The sequence below is a fragment of the Phasianus colchicus genome, chromosome 5 (assembly GCF_987193195.1).
Source record: "Phasianus colchicus chromosome 5, bPhaCol1.hap1.1, whole genome shotgun sequence".
In the NCBI taxonomy this organism is placed as follows: domain Eukaryota; kingdom Metazoa; phylum Chordata; class Aves; order Galliformes; family Phasianidae; genus Phasianus; species Phasianus colchicus.
In genome coordinates, this window is record NC_143440.1 from 2,438,923 (window position 1) to 2,461,857 (window position 22,935).

General features: G+C 38.4%; 2 protein-coding genes across 6 annotated transcripts in view; one reads left to right on the plus strand and one right to left on the minus strand.

Annotated features, from left to right (window-relative positions):
• METTL15 (methyltransferase 15, mitochondrial 12S rRNA N4-cytidine) overlaps positions 1-14,083 on the minus strand; it is a 91,790-nt gene extending 77,707 nt beyond the window's left edge. For 2 of the 4 annotated variants that reach the window (XM_031607289.2, XM_090140155.1), the window contains exons 1-2: positions 13,473-13,966; positions 12,654-12,933 (exon numbers count right to left, since the gene is read on the minus strand). In XM_031607289.2, the coding sequence (XP_031463149.2) occupies positions 12,654-12,932 (279 nt within the window). In that variant the 5' untranslated portion in view covers position 12,933; positions 13,473-13,966. The other 2 variants (XM_090140157.1, XM_090140156.1) reach the window with 2 other exon arrangements.
• Positions 14,084-14,085: 2 nt separating this feature from the next.
• Positions 14,086-22,935, plus strand: part of KIF18A (kinesin family member 18A) — a 40,687-nt gene continuing 31,837 nt past the window's right edge. The window contains exons 1-6 of one of the 2 annotated variants that reach the window (XM_090140153.1): positions 14,086-14,144; positions 15,015-15,395; positions 16,040-16,197; positions 17,040-17,144; positions 18,234-18,344; positions 22,395-22,592. In XM_090140153.1, the coding sequence (XP_089996279.1) occupies positions 15,068-15,395; positions 16,040-16,197; positions 17,040-17,144; positions 18,234-18,344; positions 22,395-22,592 (900 nt within the window). In that variant the 5' untranslated portion in view covers positions 14,086-14,144; positions 15,015-15,067. Of the gene's footprint in view, positions 14,145-14,254; positions 14,369-15,014; positions 15,396-16,039; positions 16,198-17,039; positions 17,145-18,233; positions 18,345-22,394; positions 22,593-22,935 lie in introns of those variants that run through there. The other variant, XM_090140152.1, reaches the window with a different exon arrangement.

Below are 22,935 nucleotides of genomic sequence, written 5' to 3' on the forward strand. Positions count from 1 at the left end.
GATTATTCTGAAAGAATAAAAATAAAAAGAAAATACAAGTAACTAACAGGAGTTTTGCCCAAGTAGGAGTTTACTACTTGAGAAATAGGAAGTTTACATTCTACTAATAAGGCCTTTTCAATAAGACGATTTCCCACTTAGAAGAGGTCACTGTCATTTTTATACCTTCCCCAGGTAAGTGCTTGCTTATAAATTCAAGACCACCAAAGCAGTTTGTATTCAGTCACTTCATTCTGCATTGAAAGCAAACAAATATTCTCTACTCAAACAAAACATACACCTCCCTTGCTCATTTTAGACTTCACAGCAGTAATCTTTCAAGTTTCAGAGAACAGCATCTGTCAAAATTCACAAAATGTTTAATCAGATCATGCTTCTGGAACTGTCAGAAACCTAGAACTATTTCTGTTAGGAAGCAAAATATTGATTAAAAAGTGTTAAGAGTTTGAGATTTCTCTCTAACATTAGCATGTCAGTCACCAAAGTACCAGCAGACAACAATTAGCCATGAGAGGACTTCTACAAATCTTTCCTCTCTTCTCTTACTACTAGAAAGGCTGCCATCTGTTGAAAGAACATACCTCATGTAAGCCAAAAGATGTGCAGCTTCCAAAAGCTACTTAGCAAGGACTTCAGACTAATCTGAAAAGCCAAGTACCAAAGTCTAGCTGCCTGCCCTGATGAATTCCAAGCAAATATCTGTACATTTTATCCATTAATCTCCCCAGGTCTACAGAGGAAACTACTCTTCAGTTGATCCAAATTTTGACTTGAGATGGATAAGGGTCCTTCCTCCTCCCTGTTTACCTTAATCTGTTTACTTTACCTACCACTACCTAATACACACATGGACAAACCATGTAGAATAAGGATTATATCTGTTTATGTACAACTACATAAGAACCTATCTTATGTCTGATTCATGTTAAATATACAAAAAATTCAAGAGGCATACTTGTATTATATGACTGCCAAAAGGCAGAGCTTTTAGCATTATTTTAAATAACACTGATCGTTAACAAAATGTTGGCACGGTGAGACATACAATAAAAGTTATTCTTGGGATCATAAAGATTTCTTAGTAGAGAAATTTACTTTTAGAGAAATGCTGGAAGGGTTTTACTGCTTCTCTAAATAAATTAAGAAAATGCACGCACTTAAAACCACAACTGAAAAAAAATACATATTATAACATATTTTGCTCTTACCCACATGCAAACAAGAAAAATTATCCTAGAAGGAAGGAAATGAGAGGTCAAAGATACTCCAGCATTCTTAATCAGGATCTTTTTATAACACTGCAATGTAACAGGAAATATTATTTAAGCTTTAGTATACAAATATTTCTTTCCTATTATGAGAATACAACACATGTATGTTACAACATATGTTTTGTTTCATGAGGTAGATCAGATTAGAATCTCTATATTATTACACTGATCTAGAGCACATCTATTTTGATTCATAGTTTGTTTCAAAAGTTAGAGAACACTGCCATACGTGAAGGAGAATATTGCTACAAACCTAGAGAACCATATATGACAAACAGACACTCAGATAACCTGAAGGTCCAAGCCATACTCCAGAAAAAGCTGCACTTTGCAGTCTGTTACTCCTACGAGGAACTCCAAAAATGAAACATAGCCTGGCATTAAAGCACAGGATCTTTTGTCACCTCAACTTAAATAAGAAACAAAACAATGTTTTAATATCAAGTTATTTTACAATGAAAAATGGAAAAAAAGAACTTCTGAAAAATAAAAACATTTATGACAAAAAGTGGTCAAATTCACCCTCTGAAGCAGTCCTTCCAATCTTCCATACAGCAGCACTTGAAAATGTTGAAAAACACATGCAAGCTAAATCAAGCTTTCCAAGTCTTTGCATTACCAAAAAAGTGATGATGATATCGATATCAAATGTAGGAACTCATTCACTGTATATATTAAGCCACAGATGTACATAGGCACAATTTTCACTTAAGCCAAACCATGCATAATTATAGAAGAGCTAAAGTTGACAGTACAAAGGGAGTAAAAGGGCTTACACCTTATGGCTTTTCCTGCCAGAAAATAAAGATGACAGAAAAAGAATCTTACCATTCTATATTCCTGCAAATAATAATATATTATGCCACACAAATCATTTTTATGCTATCCATTAGAGAGAGAAGAGAAAGAAGCAAATAAAGTACACAGTAAAACAAAATTCTAGTTGCAAGCAAGAAACAACTATCAGTTCTACCTAGGACAACTCTTTCATCTGTGTAAAAGTAGCCACAAGTAACCTTAAAAAAGTAAAACTTAGTATTAGCAGACTGTATATTACATTGAAAGAATGTATGAAGTGACAAGAAGTTGTTTATCCTGCAGATCTACACAACACAAATAAATAATGGGCATGCAGGAAAAACAGCCTTCTTCCATAATGTATTATATTAAGTATGATATAAAGTGATTTTCCACTTTGGTCCATTCAACAAGTCAACAAAATGCTGCCAATACTACCCATTTCTTATATTCACCTCACTTCTGTACTTGAACAAAGGATGCTACTCAACTGTACTGTATTTAGTTGAAATACCTGCAAGGTCACAGACTTGATACGTATTCAAGCATTACAGCAACTTGCATCATCAACATCATTCCACAGAGAAAGGAAAAAAAGGTAATGATGGACACGATATTTCTAAGCACACGCCAGTAATAACCAACATCCCCAAAATTAATTTAAAATATATTTTCTTCACAAGGGTCTGATCTGATTGCAGCTACATACAAAACAGCAATTTCATAGGGAAGATACTCCCTTCACTTATGAAGACTTCATGTATCAAAACTGAAAGTCACATTTACTCTTCTAATTGTTCACTTACTTTTAAGACTACATACCTACATTTCTCATCTCGATTCTCCAAAACTAGAAAATTTCAGCCGCAAATATATACAATCTGTCTCATAATACCTTATGGCTTCCTCAGACATCAACTTCATAGGCCTTTCACAGAAGCCCTGCAAGATTCTGTTAACAGGAAAACCACACTTATTCTCAGAAGTTTAACCTTGGAAGCAAAGGGAGTTATGTTCCAGAACTTCTACTGGACGCCCAGAATCACTCCTTGCCTCAGTGTGAAACCTGACAGCCAAGTTCTACATGGCTTGTAACTGAGTGACACATCCAGAACTATGAGCAATGTGCTCACGTAGAAGGTACTCCTGCCCACAGCAGGGCTCTTTGAGCTACACGATCTTTAAGGTCCCATTTGTCAGTGCAACATAGCATAAGTGAGCCATTACTTTTCAAATGAGAGAGAAGCCAAGCAGACAAAAACTGCCACCACCTGGCCCTTGCCACCTGCTTTTAGAGAGTTCAGATAGGCCTCTCTTCAATATGCATTATTTACTTTACTCATTTCCCTAAGAGTAATGATGTCTGGAATGAAATTTAATGATATTATGACTCAAGCACAAAATTATTAACATTTCCATATGAAATTAAAATTTCAATCTCTGAATGACCTCAGCTAATCATTAGACTTAGAAAGATAGTTGATTTCCTCAGCTACATCTAAAAAAAAAATCATATTTCCTCAATTATAACAGAGAAGATATTTAAGATGCAATAAGAATTTTACAAAGACTGAATTGCAAATCTACTCTACCTTACATATTTAGGGTCAGCAAGCCCAAGATATGTACTCATACTCGGTAAGTCTAAGCTGCCAGATACCTACAGTAATTTTACAGTAGATAATATGAGGGCTGTCCCAAAAGTAATGCCTCCTGTTTTATTCTGCTGGTCCACAATAACAGAGAAGATGTTGATGATATGGCAGTAGAAGTTGAACCTTCTCACCAATATTCCATTACATGTTATTGCCATAAGGCAGATGGCAGCAGAGGGGCAGTTTGACAAAATGGCATTTAACAAGGCAGTGTGTATGAAGCGAAGAGGTGCCACCGATTTCCTCCATGCAGGAAGAATTGTAGCCACTGACATTCATCAGTGCTTGCTGAATGTTTATGGAGAACAAACAGATGTGAGCACAGTGAAGTAGTGAGTGGTATGTTTTGACAGTGGCAACACCAGATCACCTCCACTGGTACAGATTTTTACAAGAGCAGCATGCAGGCTCTTGTTCTTGCTCTATGAAACAGCATTATTGTGATCTTTGTATCTGTTGTAATTTCCATGGAAGTAAATAGGAGGCATTATTTTCAGAGCAACATACATATTAGCTAAATTACATTTTACAAAGAGAGAGCCTGAAGCAATATTGTTTCAGTGATTTTAAATAAACATATTTACACTTTCAAACTACTTTTAAAAGTATTCTTCCAGAGTGCTGAGCCACCAGTAAACACCATCAGAATGATATGTGCTCAAACTCTGGGAAGAAGAAAAAATAATAAAAAACAGACTGTACATTTTGATGATTTCAGATACCCATTAATTTTAGACAGCAAATTTGGTAGTTTATATCTGAATTATTCCTTTATACAGAACAAGCCTGCACGAAGCTGCTCAAAACTGGATTACTTTAAACTGAAATACAAGATAGCAAGAAAAACCTGCAGATATTTCCCACAATACCATTATGATATTAAACCCCTAGTAATATTTTGTGGTAAAAACTCTGTACTCCTGTTTGCAAACCAGCATTCAAATATTTAATAAGAAAGTTTAACCAAAAAGGCTGACTAAATAAGGCACACAGTACTAGATGGAAAGGAAATGAGTAGCTACATATATTAATTATCACCCTTTCTGGGATCACAGGCTCACTCAAGTTAAAATTTAAAGGGCTTAGATTACTTTCTGGTGAATTTTATTAGTTTTCCCCAAGAGGTGCAAAGACTAATGCTGTCACAACAGAATAGGAGAGCATATACGGCGTCATTACAAGCTGAGTCACCCAAAAGCATTGAATCTTGCTTTATTATAACACAGACTCTTAAATAGTCTTCTGAAACACTATCATTTGTTATGCCATAGAGTGATAACAGCAAGCTGACTTGGTATTGCAATAAAATGAAATCTGGTGCATCTGCAGAGTTGTTCTCAGTAGGCAGACCAAGCTCCCTTGCTGGTCTCTTTGGAGATAGCAGCTGCAAGCTTTCCTTCCCCTACTGCAATAGAGAAAGATGCAGAACAAAGTTGCTGAGAGCTGTCTTGTTGTTGCTGATGACAACATTTAGATTTGCCTGCTGAGAGCAATGCTGCAGGTGGGAAGAAGAGGTGGCTGGGCAGATGCCCAAGAATTATAACCAAAAGATTCTTCCCTGTGCAGATGTAGCCATCAGCCTACTCTTCCCACCCCAACTCCTTCAAGTTTTAGAATTACTATCTCTCTACAGCACAAAAATGTTGAAGTTCCATAAAAAATAAACTCCTAAGGGATTCTTGACCATGCCCTGTTCATATGTTGCCATTTTGAATATCCAATATGACTACTTATTTCCTGCTTCCAAGGGTCGAAGCACACAGCAGTATCAGCTTCAAAGCAGAACAAATGTGTAGCGCTCTCAAATAAAATTATTAATTTATTAATAGGATTTAATTTGCCTGCCATTAGGGGATTTATAATCCCTTTATTTTTCAGGACCCACTACAGAAGACTGCAAAGCAAGATACTCCAAATTAAGAGCATGACTGGATTTTGTCCGCCCCCTCAATTAACAAGCTGTTCAAATACCATCTTCTGTCATGTTCTCTTCCCTGTCTCCATTTTCCCTCTCTCATTTCATGACAGAACCTCTGTAAAAACAGATATCATTACTCAAAAATAGGTATTTAAGAGCCTTGTGTGCATATTAAATGAAACAATTTCACAAAACATTTCTTTTTCATATACTATCTTCAAAATGATTTTTAGATGAAAACAAGGATTTTTACTTTTTCAAGTATTTTTGCATTTTCAAATATTTTTTTCTACTTTTTCAAGTGTGATTTAAATCAAATATTTTACACAGCCCTTCAGTAAAAAGAGGGAGCACCTCCACAGCCCTCCATCCCTCTTCACCCCTCTGTGCCCAGTGTTGAGCAAACCATGCCCACAGCCTGTCAGGCTGCCATGTGCCCGAGCCCCTCCCAGCACTGAGTCTCACCCCATGGGGCAGAGTTGCTCCCTCTGGAGAGTGTAGAGAGGATCCAGGAAACCCAGGGCAGACTCTGAAGTACCAAAAACGGTAAACTTACCGGCTCTGCTTTAGAAAAAAAACTTTAAGTCTTTCTTATCATTGTTATTTTGTATTGTTCTTTTAAATTGTTTATCGTCCAGTTTTGAAACAGAAGTCCTAATGGAGCAACTGGAATGGACCCCCATGCTGAACTTGAGTCCTTCTTCCTGTCCAAACCAAAGTCTTCTGCTTCTCCAACGGAAAGCTACCTCTGTACCTTCTCTGATGATGCCCGGAGGCCACAGGGAGCTTGGGGCTGTCTGCTTCATTCCTCCTGGTCCCGACACAGCAGCTGAGAGTAGACCAGTCCCAGTCATGACCTTTTCTTCAGGGCTCACCTGGAGGCTGCAGGGATCTCCATGCCATCTGCCGGGCTCCTCCCTTTGTCTTGACACAGCAGCTTAGAGGATGCCATTCCCAGTCCTGCCCTCTTCCTTGGGACTTGCATGAAGGCCACAGGGAGCTTGGGGCTGCCTGCTGGACTATTCCTATTGTACCAGCACAGCAACTCAGAGGATGCCAGTCCCAGACCTGCCCTCCTCTTCAGATCTTGCCTCAAGGATGCTCAGGGCCATCTACTGGACTCCTCTCGTCCCAGCACAGCAGTTTTGAGGACACCAGATCCAGTCCTGCTTTCTTCTTCAGGACTTGCCTAGAGGCTACAGGGACTCAGGGCTAAACTCCACCTGTTGTCCTGACACAGCAACTCAGAGGACACCAGTCCCAGTCCTGGCCTCTTCTTGAGGGCTCACCTGGAGGCTGCAGAGAGCTCAGGGCTGTCCACTGGGCTCCTCCTATTGTCCCAGTGCAGAAGGATAGATGACACCAGTCCCAGTCCTGCCTTCTTCCTTGGGATTTGCATGGAGGCCACAGAGAGCTTGGGGCCATCCACTGCACTCCTCTTGTTTTCTCTGTGCAGAAGCTTAGAGGACACCAGTCCCAGTCCTTCCCTTCTCCTCAGAGCTTGGAAAAGAAGAGGTAAGAGGTCTTGGGGAAGGACGACAATGGTTGACAGGGAAGAAGAGATTCTAGAGAGCAGAAACTCTTTGGCAGATGGCTACTCTTCAACGCCAAGATGGAAATTGAGAGCTCCTACTGCACCACCAACAGATATAGAGACATCTCTGGGCAAGCATGATGTTATAGTGCTTGCCCAGACCTCATGGAGATGGATCTACCTCCATTGGTTCACCTCCATATGCTCAACATCACCCTCCAGTGGGTCTACATGCATTGGCTTGAGCTTGCTGCTGCTGCTCTCTAGAAGCTGAAGCTTCTTTGGTGAAGAAGAATCCATCCTCCTCCACAAAAATTTCCAGAATGGGAGGGAAGGATCTAGGTAAAAAGCTCCTGGTGTGTGCTTCCCAAACAGAAGTCAGTCAGCAACTGGTATCAGCACCCCTGTATTTATAGTGATTGGCAGGAATGTGACTCGTGACATCGTAAGGCGATGATGATGAGACCCTAGAAATGTTCCATGACAACCAAAACAGGGCTGAGTTGGGTGGGGGAGGCTATGGCCTGAGAGTTTCCCTACTTGTCACCAGTGAGATTCTGATGGGCTCCATTTTAAGGCCATTTCTCTTTTATGTTTTCACCATTGATTCCAATAAAGATCTGGAAGTTTGTCACTGTTTTATGATTTTTTGTTATTGGTATTCCAATCATAACATCATGTAGTGCTCTGTGAGTTCAAGAGTTAATGCTCCAGTTCCAGAGGGCTGTAAGGACAGTGAAGGGTCTTGAGGGCAATACACTGGAGGAATGTCTGAGGGCTGTAGGTTTGTTGCTCTCAGAGCAAAGTAGGCTGCGGGGAGCCCTCAAGGCAGCTGCAACTCCTCACAGGGAGCAGAAAGCAGTGCTGAGCTCTGCTCTCTGGTAGCAGCAACAGGACCCAAGGGAATGACATAGAGTTGCATCAAGGGAGGGTCATGGAAAGGTGGGGGTATGGAAAGGGTCTGCACCAGAGGGGCAGTGGGCATAGAACAGGCTGCCCAGGGTAGTGGGCACAGCCCCAAGCTGCTGCAACTGAACAACCATTTGCATTTGAATGGTCCCTTTGGAGTCAGAGGTTGGACTTGACCATCCTTGTGGGTCCCTTCCAACTCAGGATATCCTGTGATTCTACAGTTTCAATATTTATCTTGTTATGTAATTAATACTCTGTGCCAAGCTTGGTATTTTGGCTGCACCCTACAAAATGCCTCATACAACTTGAGAATTCAAAACACATCTTTCCAGGTCCTTCTTCAAATTCCTATTTATCTTGAAGACACTGTAGAACACTTCGATTTTGAGAGCCTTTACTGTAAATGTATTGTACCAGTCCAATCATTTGCAGATAGCTTTGGAAACACTATGACAAGCACACTGGCCACTAACATAGCCACATAACTATTTATATGCTATGATACTTGGAAACCCTTCTCACAAAACAGAAGTCTACGCTGCAGGGCACTGTAGAGAGGAAGGCTATTTTTATCCTTAAGAGCTTACATTCAGTATAAGGCAGAAAAAGTAAAGGAATAATGACATATGGACAAAGATATAAGGAAACTCAGACAATATCTTCACAATAGACTATACTTTTGAACACCAGCAGTTCATCTCAGCTTCATGTGATTGTCACCTTGACTAACCAGCTCCATAGAATAAGAGGGAAACATGTATGCTCTGAATCAACAACACCCAACAGTGGCAACAGACCTTTATGAGGTCTTCAAACCAATTGCTCAAGCAGCACTTCAGTCACAAAAGATCAACATGAGACTGTCAGCAGTAACTGATGTTTCCTTCTGTTACTTTGAAAGGCCATGCTCATACTCATTTTCTGCTGAAAATGAATCTTTAATTTGACACGCGCATGAATGAAAATAGCAGTTCTTTCAAGAAAAAGGGAATAAATAGTCTCATTCATTCATCCTCACCACCATCTTGATCACTTATCATTTACAGATATTTAAAAGGAAAAATTTCCAGAACTACTATAAATCAAATACTACTCCTAGAAATTACTTTATCTACAATCCTGCCTACACTAGACAACCATATTTAATGCAAATATTATACATAAGTACATAAATACCTTCTGTTTTTGCTGGAGCACTATTAAAATAGATTCCTAGAGCTCTGCAACTTGTAAGAACCTGTTTTAGAAAGTCCTCATGGGAACAATTAAAATTTCAAAGTTTCATAGAACTCAATGTCAGTGAATTTTTTTTTTAAATCACTATATAACACAAAAGAGACTAGCAAAAAGACAAGTGACTGATGCAAAGGAAAAAAAATAAAAAGTAAGAATAAAGTGAGGAAAAACATAGTTGGGGATGTCTGAAGACATTCATTTTGAAGAGGTATGCTTGGTTCTTTCACTACTTTTAAAGCTCAAAAGAAGAAGGAAAGAAGAGAAGAAGAAAGGAGAAGGAAAGAGAGAAGGACCTGAGGGTCCTGATGGATGAAAAACATAATATGAGCCAGCAGGATGCTCTTGCAGCTCGGAAAGCAAATAGTATCCTGGGCTCCATCAGAAGAGGGGTGGCCAGCAGGGACAGGGAAGTGATTCTCCCTCTATACTCTGCTCTTGTGAGGCCCCATCTGCAGTACTGTGTTTACGTCTGGAGCCCCCAGTACAAGAAAGACAGAGAGCTGTTGGAGAGTCAATACAGTAAACTTAAAGGGGAAATTACTGGTTTGTGGATTTACTGCAACAGACTTTTCATTGAAGAAAAGAAAAGGAGATCAGTAAAAACTAATTTGTTCAAAGCGTTTTCAAGAAAGGACTACCAAAGGGACTTCATAGAAATAGGTTCTAAAAGTAATAAAAGGAGACTTGAAGGTAAGTGGAACTATTATTGCTTATAACCCTGACAGATTCCATAGAGATGTCAATCAACGGAAATATTCAGTGGGAGGGTACTAACACCTTGCTCTCAGCTGTGACTCACTCTGAAAGTAACATTTATGTTCTTAGCAACCTCATTCACTAGAAAGTTGTCTTTCTAACTGGATTTTCTATATATTGGCAATTCATTGTCTTGGGACACTAGAAGAAATAAAGGCCCCCTTGTTATTTTATTTAATAACAGGGAACATAACTGTATTAAAAATGAGTAAAGGAAACCTTTGTGTACACAGGAGAGAAGGTAGAAAAAACAAGAATTTATGTTTCCTGTTCCCAAAAATAATTTTAAAAGAAACAAACATTGCCTTTCTAGTTCAACAGCCATTTCAACAGAAACTGTAACATGCAAAGAAAAGCAGTCTCAATTTCAGTTAAAAATTTCACTGATGATGCTTACTCTAATAAAACTTGGTTGATGCACCGTATCCTTTAGCACACTTATTTTCAGAACTTCAATCTTTGTAAAGTGCTGCAAATGCATGATTTACTGTAGTTTACACAGATTATAAATGCTTTTGCTCAGGATGACACTCATTCTCTTATGTCTGACATTACTGGTTGACCACTAGTACAAGAATCTCTTGAAAACAATCCACACAGATGCATGAAAAAAATCCTCCACCCACTAATATGCTGCTTTACAATCATAAATATTTGAATCCTTAAAAAGTCTTCAGAGACCAGAGTTACTCTCCACAGTTTAGAATCAGGAACAGTTTCTTTCACAAGTTCTTGCCAAAAAGGTTTTACATATTGTATAATCAATGAATATACAGGTGTTATAATTAAGAAATATACTGGCTAAGCAGGTTATTACACCGAAAAAGGATAGAGGGCTTACCCTTGTCCTGGGCTTGCTGGAAAACTCCAAAAGGAGAGATCTCCAGAAAGAAAACCTTCCCTTCCCTTGCCTTCACCTGTACTCCGTGGCTGACTCATTGCTCGCCTCAGGTGATCAATCAGAGATTCAGGCCATGATTCAGTTCCCATACACGTATCAACAACCAAAGTTTAATAAACAGTCCCCCACATCAGCCTGAATTCTTAATTAAGTAGAAACTTACAACTGAAAAAAACCCTTTACATACAGTCTCATAATTTATCATTCACCTCCTGTGCACAAATGTCATGATAGTTCTGAAATGCAAATGAAACCTGAACTTTAAGTTCAACATGTAGTTCATTATTTAGGTATTTTCAACAAAAAAGTGTGCGACAATTATTATGGCTACTCTAATTCTCACTGGCTTTCAAGAAATTTAAAATAATACAGTGACTTCCAGACTAAGGAAGTTCTCACAAGACAACACAATAAAACTAGACTACATCACTTTGATCTCTCCAAATCCATCTCAAACTTGCTACATCCCTTTGCACTGTCAGTTGATAGCACTTCAAGTACATTTAAGTAGCTGCACATCTTGAACATAGTACTTCATATACAATTTCATTGTTTTAGTTAAAACTTATCATTGATCGACTAATATGGTAAGCCTGTATGAAGCTAACGTAAAAAGCACTCAGTTTGCAGACAAAAGCATCTGACAGGTGAAAACCACTTAACCATTCCATATGAAATTCTTTCAACTTAGTATCATATTTAAGATCTCCCAGATGCAAACAATTTCACCACTTAAGTTTTGTAAAGAGAGTGTGAAACAGTATACCCAAATTGCATATAACACGTGTAGTGTAGACATACCAATGCTACAGCATAGACAGATCTGAGCAAATCCAGATACCAGAAGGAATCTTTTCACAGTACCTTGGCCAAACTAGGCAGCTTGCAATACTTGTCTGGTATTGATACAAAACTGTTTCTGGTGCTACACATTGCCATTTGTAACTACAGCACCTCTACACCACTCCATGAAGTATAAGCACATCCTAAGGAAACACAGTACCTCAAAACCACTGAAACAGTGAAAATAACAATGAGGAGGTTTAGACTGAATATAAGAATTTCTTCAGAGGTCAGTCAAGCACTGGAACAGGCTGCCCAGACACATGGTAGAGTCCCCAGCCCTAGTGTATTTAACACACAGGGACATGACACTAAGGGACACAGTTCAGTGATTGGACTCAGTAGGTCAGGCTAACAGCTGGATTTAATGATCATGAAGGTTTTTTCTAACATAATTGATTCTACAATGATTTCTTACCCTATATACTTACTAGCTCTTACACAAAAGGAAGAGAGCTCTTCACAAATTGATGATATAACCACACATAACTCCCTGTTACTGTTAGTAATTAACACTACTTAACACTCTATGAATGCACAAGAGCAGTATAGAAAAACAAGCACAAAATCGAGAGATTACTTGAATGCTACAGTTTTAACCAACAGATTATTTTGCAGGATTTGTTAAGGTCAGACGTACAGATTCCAGATTTCTACTAGCTTAAATAAAACCTTAATTTGGATGGCAGAATAATTTAGAAGTTTTAAAAGGTGGAATAGTCTCAAAGAACAGCCCTTATTTCTCTAAAGGAGAGTTATCACCACACTGCACAAACTTTTCTGCTGGATAGATAGTAAATCATAGGTGTCAACCAATTATTTAACTCACCTGGCCTGACTGGGGGGATAAACAATTAATGACCTCCTCCACCATCACTGGTATGTGCAATCTTCCAAAGTTTTTGTTTTCTGTACTATGAAGCAACTCTTTAGTTTCACTTTTGTGTGTAGTTTGCTCCGTTAACTCATATTCAGAAAGCTGTTTTGCTGAAGAGTAGATCCTTCTGGACAAAGCAGCTAACTTGACTGGATTCAGTTTTAAGTTGCACAGAAGCAGACACTTGTTAACTTGGCACAGACACTGAGATAACATTTTGGAGTTGATCATCCTAGAAAAACAGATGTTGGGAATTACTTCGATAACTATTTAAAACATTAAGCGTTAAGTGCAAATGCTATAAGTAAAGCACTACATTTCACAAGATAGGAGGCTTTACAGAAATCCCATCTCAGCAAAAAGGCTCTATTTCCAAGAGCTTTATTTTCACGAGGAATACCTTCATTTCCTTTACATTGCTAGGACTCTATCAGTGTTCAAACATCTTGAGAGAAGCCCCCATTAAATGACTAACCACACTTGAGCACAACCAGAACAGTGGCTCAGCTTTCATATTGTTCCCCTACGTCCTGCCACGCAAAATGAGGCATTTGCTATGAATGGCAGCACTTAAGTTGCCAAGTTTCCTGTATTTCTAGTTGAAATGGGAAAAGACAAATCATGCCACTGGGTTTTTAACACGGTTATGATTAGTGTTACAACCTACACGTGTAGTAAAACTACAACAGAATAATTCAAAGCAGATTAAAAAAAAAAAAAGCTGAAGGTTAACATAAGTAAGATATTATTTGCATTTTTATGAGCTCACACCTGTTGTTGTGTCATATCTCATATTCTCTCTTCCCACACGAAAAGAGGCAAAAGGCCCTTTGAATAAAGGCTATGCTAGTTTTATAGCTTTGCATCTGTAAGCACGTGTCAGCCTATAACTCAGAGAACTTCAAGTCCTCTGCAACAAACCCCAACACCTGCATAGAAGCTAATACGGGGATGAGGAGAAGATCAGTGATAATTTAACTCACACTGCCTTGCTCTACGGCCCCAGGAGGTAACTTCCCTACCCAGAGCACAGCTCACAGTCACTTATCTATGCAACTGAGGAAACTTTTGTGTGCTTTCTGTTGCAGGATTCAGCAGAAGGCTACAGAGATTATTAGGGGCCTGTAGCATCGCTTTTATGTGGAAAAGTTAACAGAACTGGGGCTGTTGAGCCTAGAGAAGACCGAAGAAGGATCTTATAGAAAGTATCGAGCAGGCCTAGAAGACAGCGGCTCTCCCCTCACACTGCTCCCGCCCGCCCGCCAGCCCCGCACAGCACGCACCGCTACAGAAACCGCCCTCGCCTCGCGCTTACCCGCTCGCGCCGTCGCTTTGATGACGTCACGACGGCGGCGGCCAATGGGGGCGCGAGGGGGGGGCGGCCGCTGGCGTTTGAATTCGGAGGCCGGGCTGGGCGGCGGTTGGCTCGGATGCGGCGCTGAGGTGAGTGGCCGCCCCAGCGGCACGGCGGGCAGGGCTCGGGGGCTTACCGTGCGGCTTTGTCCGTGATCTGTGTTTACTGTCGGCCCTGGGGTATCTTTCTTCTTTCTAGGATGAAGAGCGAGGCCTGGGGGGTGGCCCTTCGCTAGTATCTGAGCGTTGTGAGGCCTGTAATTCAGATGCGGCCCTGAACCTTCCTGCAGGAGGAAAGAGCTGCCTGCTGCTGCGTGAGTGCTCTGAAGCAAAGGAGAACTGCGGGTGGACCGGTAGCTGTAGTCAGAAGAATCAGGCTTTGGCTTTCTCTAGGAAGGGCTGTTTAGCTTCCTTAAAGCTGTGTGCTTTTAGGTCATGTTTTCAGGCCAGTTAACGGTGCTTCTCAGAGCTTTGTGATGGTTCTTACACTTGGCTGAGTGTTGGGCAGGGCTAGCACAGGTGTGTAGTTAAACCCTAATTTATAGTGCAAACGGATGGCTGCGGGGTGACCTCATTGCAGCCTTTCAGTACCTAAAGGGAGCCTACAAACAGGAGGGGAGTCAACACTTTGAAAGGGTAGATAACAGCAGGACAAGGGGAAATGGTTTTAAGTTGAAGGAGGGAAGATTTAGGTTGGACGTCAGGGGGACGTTCTTTACAGAGAGAGTGGTGAGGTGCTGGAACAGCTGCTCAGAGAGGCTGTGGATGCCCCGTCCATCCCTGAGGTGTTCAAGGCCAGCCTGGTCTAGTATTAAATGGGGAGATTGGTGGCCCTGCATGTGGCAGGGGGGTTGGAGATTCATGATCCTTGAGGTCCCTTCCAACCCTGGTCATTCTGTGATTCTAATGAGAAAGTTATGTTTCGTGTTTAAAATCTTTTACTTCTGTTGTTGATTGCAGGAAAGATTTAGCTGCTTGGTCTGAAGGAGCCCTGGAGGCAAAGAAGGAAGAGCATGTCTGCTGCTAAAGAAGATGATGTCTGTAGCCACATGAAAGTGGTTGTTCGTGTCCGTCCAGAAACTCAAAAGGAAAAAGATGGCAACTTTGCTAAAGTTGTTCATGTTATTGACCAGCATATATTGGTCTTCGATCCGAAAGAAGAAGAATTTAGCTTTTTTCATGGAAAGAAACTGACCCACAGGGATATTAATAAAAGAACGAAGAAAGACCTTAAATTTGTTTTTGACGCTGTTTTTGCTGAAACTTCAACTCAGTTGGAAGTTTTTGAGCATACAACCAAAGGTGTACTTGATGGCTTCTTAAATGGATATAATTGCACAGGTATCTTTGCTATATGCCTCTTTTAATTCAATACATTCTTTGGAGGATCTACCCTTATATCTGGCTGCTCAGAGACCCTAAGGATCTACATTTGAATAACTAGTTGTAATTTATAGTTACAACCATCTTACTCATTGTATATGGAGGGTAGGCTAGCTATGTTATGTTTTGAAGAAGAGTTTGTGATATGTTTGTAACAAGCTTCAGAATTTGATCTGAAATACATGTGCTTATGAGGAGTATTCAAGGAAGTTATTCAGCCAGAGGTAGCTTCACTGAGTGTACTAATCTATTTTGTCAACTTAACTTTTCAAGAGTTTGTTTTTAACTGTCAAATAGAACACTGAGGTAATGCTTTATGTATCTGCAATAAGTTGATAGTTTAGGGTTAGGAGAGTAAAGAAATAGAATCTTTCACTTAAACTGCTTGTGAATTAACTTGGAACTAAAAACTTGAAAATACATGTGACTTTTGAGATAGCTTTCTGATTTCAGTTGTAGAAAGCAAATATTAGGTAAGAAAGTTAAATAGTTTGTGAAGATAGTGGTACAGTATGATAGGGGGATGTGAATGTCCATTTGAAGTTTGTTCTTGTTTGGCTTTCTGATACAAAGTGTATGGTTTTGTTTTTTTCTTAATGCAGTGCTTGCATATGGTGCAACAGGAGCTGGAAAGACTCATACAATGTTAGGTTCCCCTGAAGATCCTGGAGTGATGTATTTAACCATGATGGCACTTTATAATTGCATGGATCAAATAAAAGAAGAAAAAATATGCAATATTGCTGTGTCTTATTTAGAGGTAAGTCAGCCCTTGGATTTAGTATACTGCTTTTAAGAAGGCATATTTTTATAAATCAAGTTAAACTTTTTATTTCCTCTCTCCTCCTACTCATTATGAACTATTCTGGGACTTCAGAAATGTATCCTTGATGGGACTGTAACTGGATAATGCTCAACAAATTTGATGTTACTAATAGACACCTGTTACTGTCTTGTATCTTCCCAAAAAGGCCGATCTCTTCTAACGCATTCATTTCACATTCTAATAATACCTGTCTTGCAGATTAGTTAAGTTCCTTGCTCCTTAGTTGAGTTTCTTCCATCTGTTAATGGGTACAGGAAAATATTCTGTTGGTATGTGATGTTAGCAGTAATTTTCTGTAAACACTGAAATTGCACAACTAAAAGATGGTTAATTCCTTTCCAGTAATATTCAATTCAGTTTTACTGTATCTCAGGTTAAAGAAATGCTTCAGTGAGGGCTGCTATGGTACTGTTTAGCTCACTACAAAAAATTATTTTGGTCTTTGCTGCCAGCTTCTCTTTATCTTTTTGGCATTGCACTTCTGTTCTTACTAGTACCTATCTTTGCATTGCTGCAAAGCAGCTGTAGTAAAATTACTGTTATATTCTAGCCTCCACTAAGTCATAGTGGAATAGTAATTAGTGTTAGGGGAGGAGAGTAAAGAAGAGGAATTAAGCTATTTCAAGTGCTTCCACAGACATTTATCAGTTTATTCTTATCACAAAATGTAACTTCATCTTAAAATAGTATTAAAAAATGAGGTTGCCATTCAAATCCAATCCTGTCAAGTATGATAGGGTAACTTTTCTAAAGAGATTTTAAATTCCTTTTCAAAGGTGTACAATGAGCAGATCCGTGATCTTCTGGTCAACTCAGGACCATTAGCTGTTCGGGAAGATGCCCAGAAAGGGGTGGTGGTTCAAGGGCTAACATTACATCAGGTATGTAAATAAAGACTGAAAGTCAGGAGCCCCACATTATTTGAGGTCAAATTAACTTGTGATGGCACAGTGAAAGTTGTTTGTAACTTAATCTCCTTCTGGGTTTTGTGTTTTGTTTTGGTTTTTTTGCAATAATCACCAATAACGTGGTAACCTGCAAACCTACTAAATAATTAATGCACGTTCTGAAAAAGCTACTGGTGTTCTTGAGTAGAAATGGATAAAATTTGTCTTTATTACCAAACAGACACTGCTGGTTTGATGCTTATCTTCAGGTTGTGGGAAGCTTGTTGTTTTGATTTATAATCTTAGTATTTCTTAAAGGACTTCACTCTTTTCAGTGCTATGCACGAGTGTTCAACACTTCTGCAAATCTTGTGCCTAGAACTTGAGTTTTTCTGTTTGTTTTTTTAATAAAGACACTAAAAATAAGTGCTGTTTCCAGACACAGCAACTTCAAAGTTGTTAATGCAACCTCGTTTCCCAATCTGTTAATTAATGTCATGGACCTAACTTTTTTTTCTTCCCACAAAATTTTGGAGCCTATTAAATGCTATGTAGTTTCCAGCTTCTATGTGCAACAAACAATGAAGGAAGGAATCACATTAGTTCAGCTCATCATTTAAAGGCCTTCTTTTCCTATGCTTGATTCTTGCATGAAAACAGTACTACATTAATGTTTGAAGCATTAATACAACAAAGATTAATTAAGGTATTCTTAGGACTTCTTTCTAACTGTGGATAACACTTGCAGATTTAAGGGTTTTTGGTGGGTTTTGTTTTGTTTTTGGCTTTCAGAAAGAAGTGTTTTCAGTTTCTGAAGCTCTTAAGTACTTGCTTTTCATGCTTTAATGTTCTTAACTGAGAGTATTTGAAGGGCCTCAATTCCAAAACAACAATTTCTATTAACTCAATTTTAAGTACCTTGGTTTTCCTTTAAGGTGAATGTTGATTTTTCTTTTTTACCATTTTAATCTATATATATAGATAGAGATATAGATAAGAATCACTGTAGAATCTTTAAAATCTTATACAGCTCATGAGAAAGGGGTGAAAAAAGTGTACTTACCCTGTGGTCTACTTTTAAAGCCGAAATCAGCAGAGGAAATCCTTCAAATGTTGGATTATGGAAATAAAAATAGAACACAACATCCCACAGATGTGAATGCCTCCTCTTCTCGTTCCCATGCAGTCTTCCAGGTAAGATGATATAGCAGGTATACGCTGATATTTTTATAAGTTTTACTTGTTGCCTAAACTTGAATATAATGGAAGCTTTTAAATATATGTATATATATATCTCAGACCTTAATCTTAGTCCTCAGAACTAAAAGTCTTCCAGTTCACTGTTCATACTGAATAGAGTTGGAAGTAAACACGAGGAATAGCTTTCTAATCCCAACTGTAGTCTTTAGAAATATCTTTTCTCTAAAAACGTGGTTTTGAGTTAAGAATGTCTTGATATTGTAGATTTACACTTTGGAAGGCCTCTTAATGCGCTTTTATGCTCCTCTATTGTTGCTCAGCATTCTTGTACAAAAAATATTTTACAGAATGCCATTATTCTTCTGTCTGTAAAGTGAACATTTCAAGTGCTACTTTTCTGTCATTTGGTTTTGCATTGATTCAGGCTTTCTGTGTATTTTAGTTGTGTAGCCAGTTTTAACACAAACTAGGATTTAAGCAGTTACATACTTGAACCATGAAAATGAAATGCATATTTCTAGTTTCTGTTAAGATAAGGTTTTTACAGACATTGTACAAATGTGCTAGTATTTAAGAATTCTCCAAAGATTATTGCTGCTTGCAGACTATTATAATGTCCTTCCAACTGCTCTTGAGTACGAACTGGTACAAAAAATTATTTAAAAATGGGTCCTGTTAGCTAAAGCTTCTTGATCATTGGCAGCTGCCTATGGCCACATTATCTTCTATTATTTATATGTTGCTATTCTGGGTTGAAAAATATTACAAAGCAATTTGAGCTCTTGTCCTGGCATTACAGCTCGATTATTATTTAACTGTTAGACAGTTGTTAACTGTACCTGGCTGATGCCATGCTTAATAATGATAGTCAAAAGTTGATATAATCATTTAGATGATGCAAATACAAATAGCTGTAAAATAAGTACTGCAGATCTAAATTTCAGTCATTATTATTGACAATAAATAACAGTAAATGTTTGACAGATTTACATATTTGAGGTAGCTAACAGCAAAATTCCCTCACTAGAAGTGTAGTTAGGCTTCTGTTTGAAATTGTCCTTTCTCACTTCCTCAGAGTACTTGCCTATGGTCATAAATTCAAAGCAATGAATTCATACCGAACTGGGTGGCTTGATTGCTGCATGGTCACCCATGTGTGCATCTTTAATAAGGCACAAAGTGCAGTGCCACAGATTGAGGTCAGACCACAAACAGCTGATTTCCTTGTTTACTTGGGGCTGGAGTGTCTTATCCTTTTACTTGACAGCAAAGAATTCAGATTTGTTTCATCAGGCAGGTTTTGCATTCATTTCAGTTCATTTCTAAAAATGGCAAGCAATTAAGTAAATTAGGTAGCTGTTGCAGTCTAGTGGTATTTTTAACAGGAAGGCAAGCAATTAAGTGACTAGAGATGCTGGAGAGTTCATCTTCTCCAGCCTGCATTCTTTGTTTACTCTGGCAAATTGATCTCAGTGTAGGTATATTTACTCATTAGCAAAAATTGCTTAAGCACCAAATGAAATAAACTGTATTGATAGAATGGAGTATGCTTGTATTTTACTGCAATTTTGTTGGAATGTATGACCAAAGGAAACATCCTGTGTGCAGACTAGATCTTTCTTTTAAATGCGTTGTTGCAAACTAATTCTCCTTGGAGAACAGGTTGGAAAAAAGTGCTTGAAGGTGAATGGGTTGTTAACTGTTGATAATAAAGTAAAAACATAATGAATTGAAAGATCCTATTGAATCTAAATGTTGTAGGAACAAAAAATTCCATTTCTGTGGATGTATACATAAAAAGTAATGTAGGATGGTGACTGTTTGTAATGTATTAAAAGCACCGTGGTCATTGATTTCTGTAGGTACCATTTGGGTGTTTTCAAGTAACTTTCATTTTGTATGTATATGTATATACTCTAAATTGGTACAATGCATCAAAGAGTACAACTAACACTGAAAGAATTGCTTACAAAATACTTCTAAAGAAAGTATTTGACTTGGAAAAAATAAGAGGTAGTGTAAGCTTATGCAGCTCACATATATTAATCCCTGAATGATTATTCTCCAGATCCATTTGCAAGATTGTTGTTGCTAATAGCTTTCTTATGACTTCTAAAAGTAGTACAGTATTTCTTTCAACTTGAGAAAAGGGACAGATTTACTTCTGAACTAATCTATGTGGGTTCATCCTCTGGTGGTAGTAGTGGCTGGCAGAGTAGTCATGATAGCATGAAATGCACTGGTTGTGTTTTAGTCCCTATAAGCCACTGCAGTCAGCTAGATGGAATGCTTGATAGAACTTAATATTCGTGGTTAAATGTCTGGATAGTCTGACTTCCTCAGAAAATAAAACATCTCAGTATGAAGACTTGACATTGCCATGTCATGGCTCTAAAAGCATGTTCAGCAATGTAATCAGTATTTCATCAAAGGCACAATTCTTTCACAAAAACAGTTTGATTCTATTCAAGGGTGGTGTTGACAGATTACTATAGACAGCAACATTTTTGTGTTCTTTGTAGTATTCCTAATATGCTTCTTTTCTGTAATGAAATAATCCTGAAGTTTTACTAGCTATCAATAAAGATATTTAATAGCTTACTAGAAAAGCTTTTACCTAACTGCTAGAAGTCATTCTTTGTTTTGTTAGATAATTGTGTATTTCAACTGTGTGATTTAGGTAAACATCTACTAATGTTGGTTTTTGTAGGAAAACATAAGACGTTGCAGTGTTGGATTAGTTGTTCATTTAACAGTGAATGCCCTCTTTCACAGAAGTGACTTGATACTTGAGGTTATGAGGAGGAATATGTCATTTATACAAAAGTGTATTTGTGAAATAATAAAAAATGTTTAATATTAATACTGCATCTGCATGTGACACTTAAATGGAATAATACTGTCACAAACTACATTGATCCAATGTAACTGAGAGTTTCGAATTTAAACTAATGAGTATTGGTTTAAGCTAAGTAAATTCACAGCCGTGCACTTCTTAAAGGGGGATTTTAGATGCTTTGTCTACCTGAGGTCCTTATGAGCAGCACTGGCATCTCTAAGAAACAATTATGAACTAGTCAGCTAGTACTGTAAGTAATTGCATATGCCAGTTTGCAGCTATTTCCTTTATTTTCACAACATTGAAAGGGTTCTGTTGATGAATAAAGAAATGGTAAGGATTGTGCTTTAGGGCATTTCCTATATCTTTTGGATTTTTATAAAAGCTTGAGTCATAGAACATGATTTGGCTGTCACTCCACCTTCCTCTAGTTGACTAATGGTTGTTAACTGGATTTTGTTAGTGTTACCAGCCTGGAATAGCTCCTTGAAGATGAGAAATACAGAGAAATGGCATTTCTCTCTTGTTGTATATTGAACTTACTAAAATAGTACAATGGGTCTTGGTAGTATTGTTTGATGCAGAAATATTTACATTTGGTACAGACTTGTTTATTCCCCCACAGTGCAATGTGACAGAAAATATGAAGGGCAAAAAGGGGTGAGTAGGTAAACTATGTGGTTCAAAATAAAGGCAGTTGAAGGAGGACAGAAAAAGTTACTGTTTTGAAAAAGCAACCAGTTCTGTTACTGGGTAAGATGTTACATGGAATATCACTATTTGGATGAGGTCTGCTCTCTGAGTCGTGTCCCCTCCTAGCTTCTTGCCCACTCAAGCTGACTGGCTGGAGTGGAGCAGATGCTGAGAAATGGAGAAGGCTTTCATGCTTTGTAAGTACTGCTCAACAATATGAAAACACTAGTGTTCGCTGTCCTAAATCTGAAAGACAGCAACATATGAGCTTGTGCAAAGAAAACTTACTATTCCCCAGCCAAACACAGTATACAACCATACTCAACTTTTTTTTCCTACCTGAAGCAGGTGAATTTGAGGTGTCAAATTATGTTCCAGTAGGACAAACTGCCTGTTGATGAGTATGGAAAGGTTTAACTTAAAATGCAAAAGGATTCCAATAAGAATTTCTGATGATATTAGAGTAATAAAACACTGGATAGTGGTCAACTAACTTTTTTTTTGCCTTGTAGATTTACCTAAGACAACAAGACAAGATAGCTAGCATTAGTCAAAATGTTCGAATTGCCAAAATGTCCCTCATTGACCTCGCAGGATCTGAACGTGCCAGTGCCACAAATGCTAAGGGGGCTCGTTTTAGAGAAGGAGCAAATATTAACCGCTCCCTGCTAGCTCTTGGAAATATCATTAATGCCTTGGCAGATCCAAAGGTACGTGGTGGTTTCCCAAGCTGTCTTCAACTTTTAGTCTTGTGGAAATGTTTTTGAACATGATAAGCATTAAGTATTGCATCTTTTTGACTCTTATTATTTGTTTATAATTTCCACATTGCCTGTCACCATGAAGTATATCAGAAAATGTATGTAATAGGGCCTTTATTCTCTTAAGAATAAGAGCCTCTGTAGATTCTGCTGAGGGATGGGATAGGGAAGGAGTTGTTTTTTTAAAAAAACTTTTTAGTTACTGAATCATCTGATGTAGCTTAATTTTAGCCACGTGAGCTTTGATGCTGACAGTAATTTCCATATGAAAGAGAAACGATGTGTTTTAAGT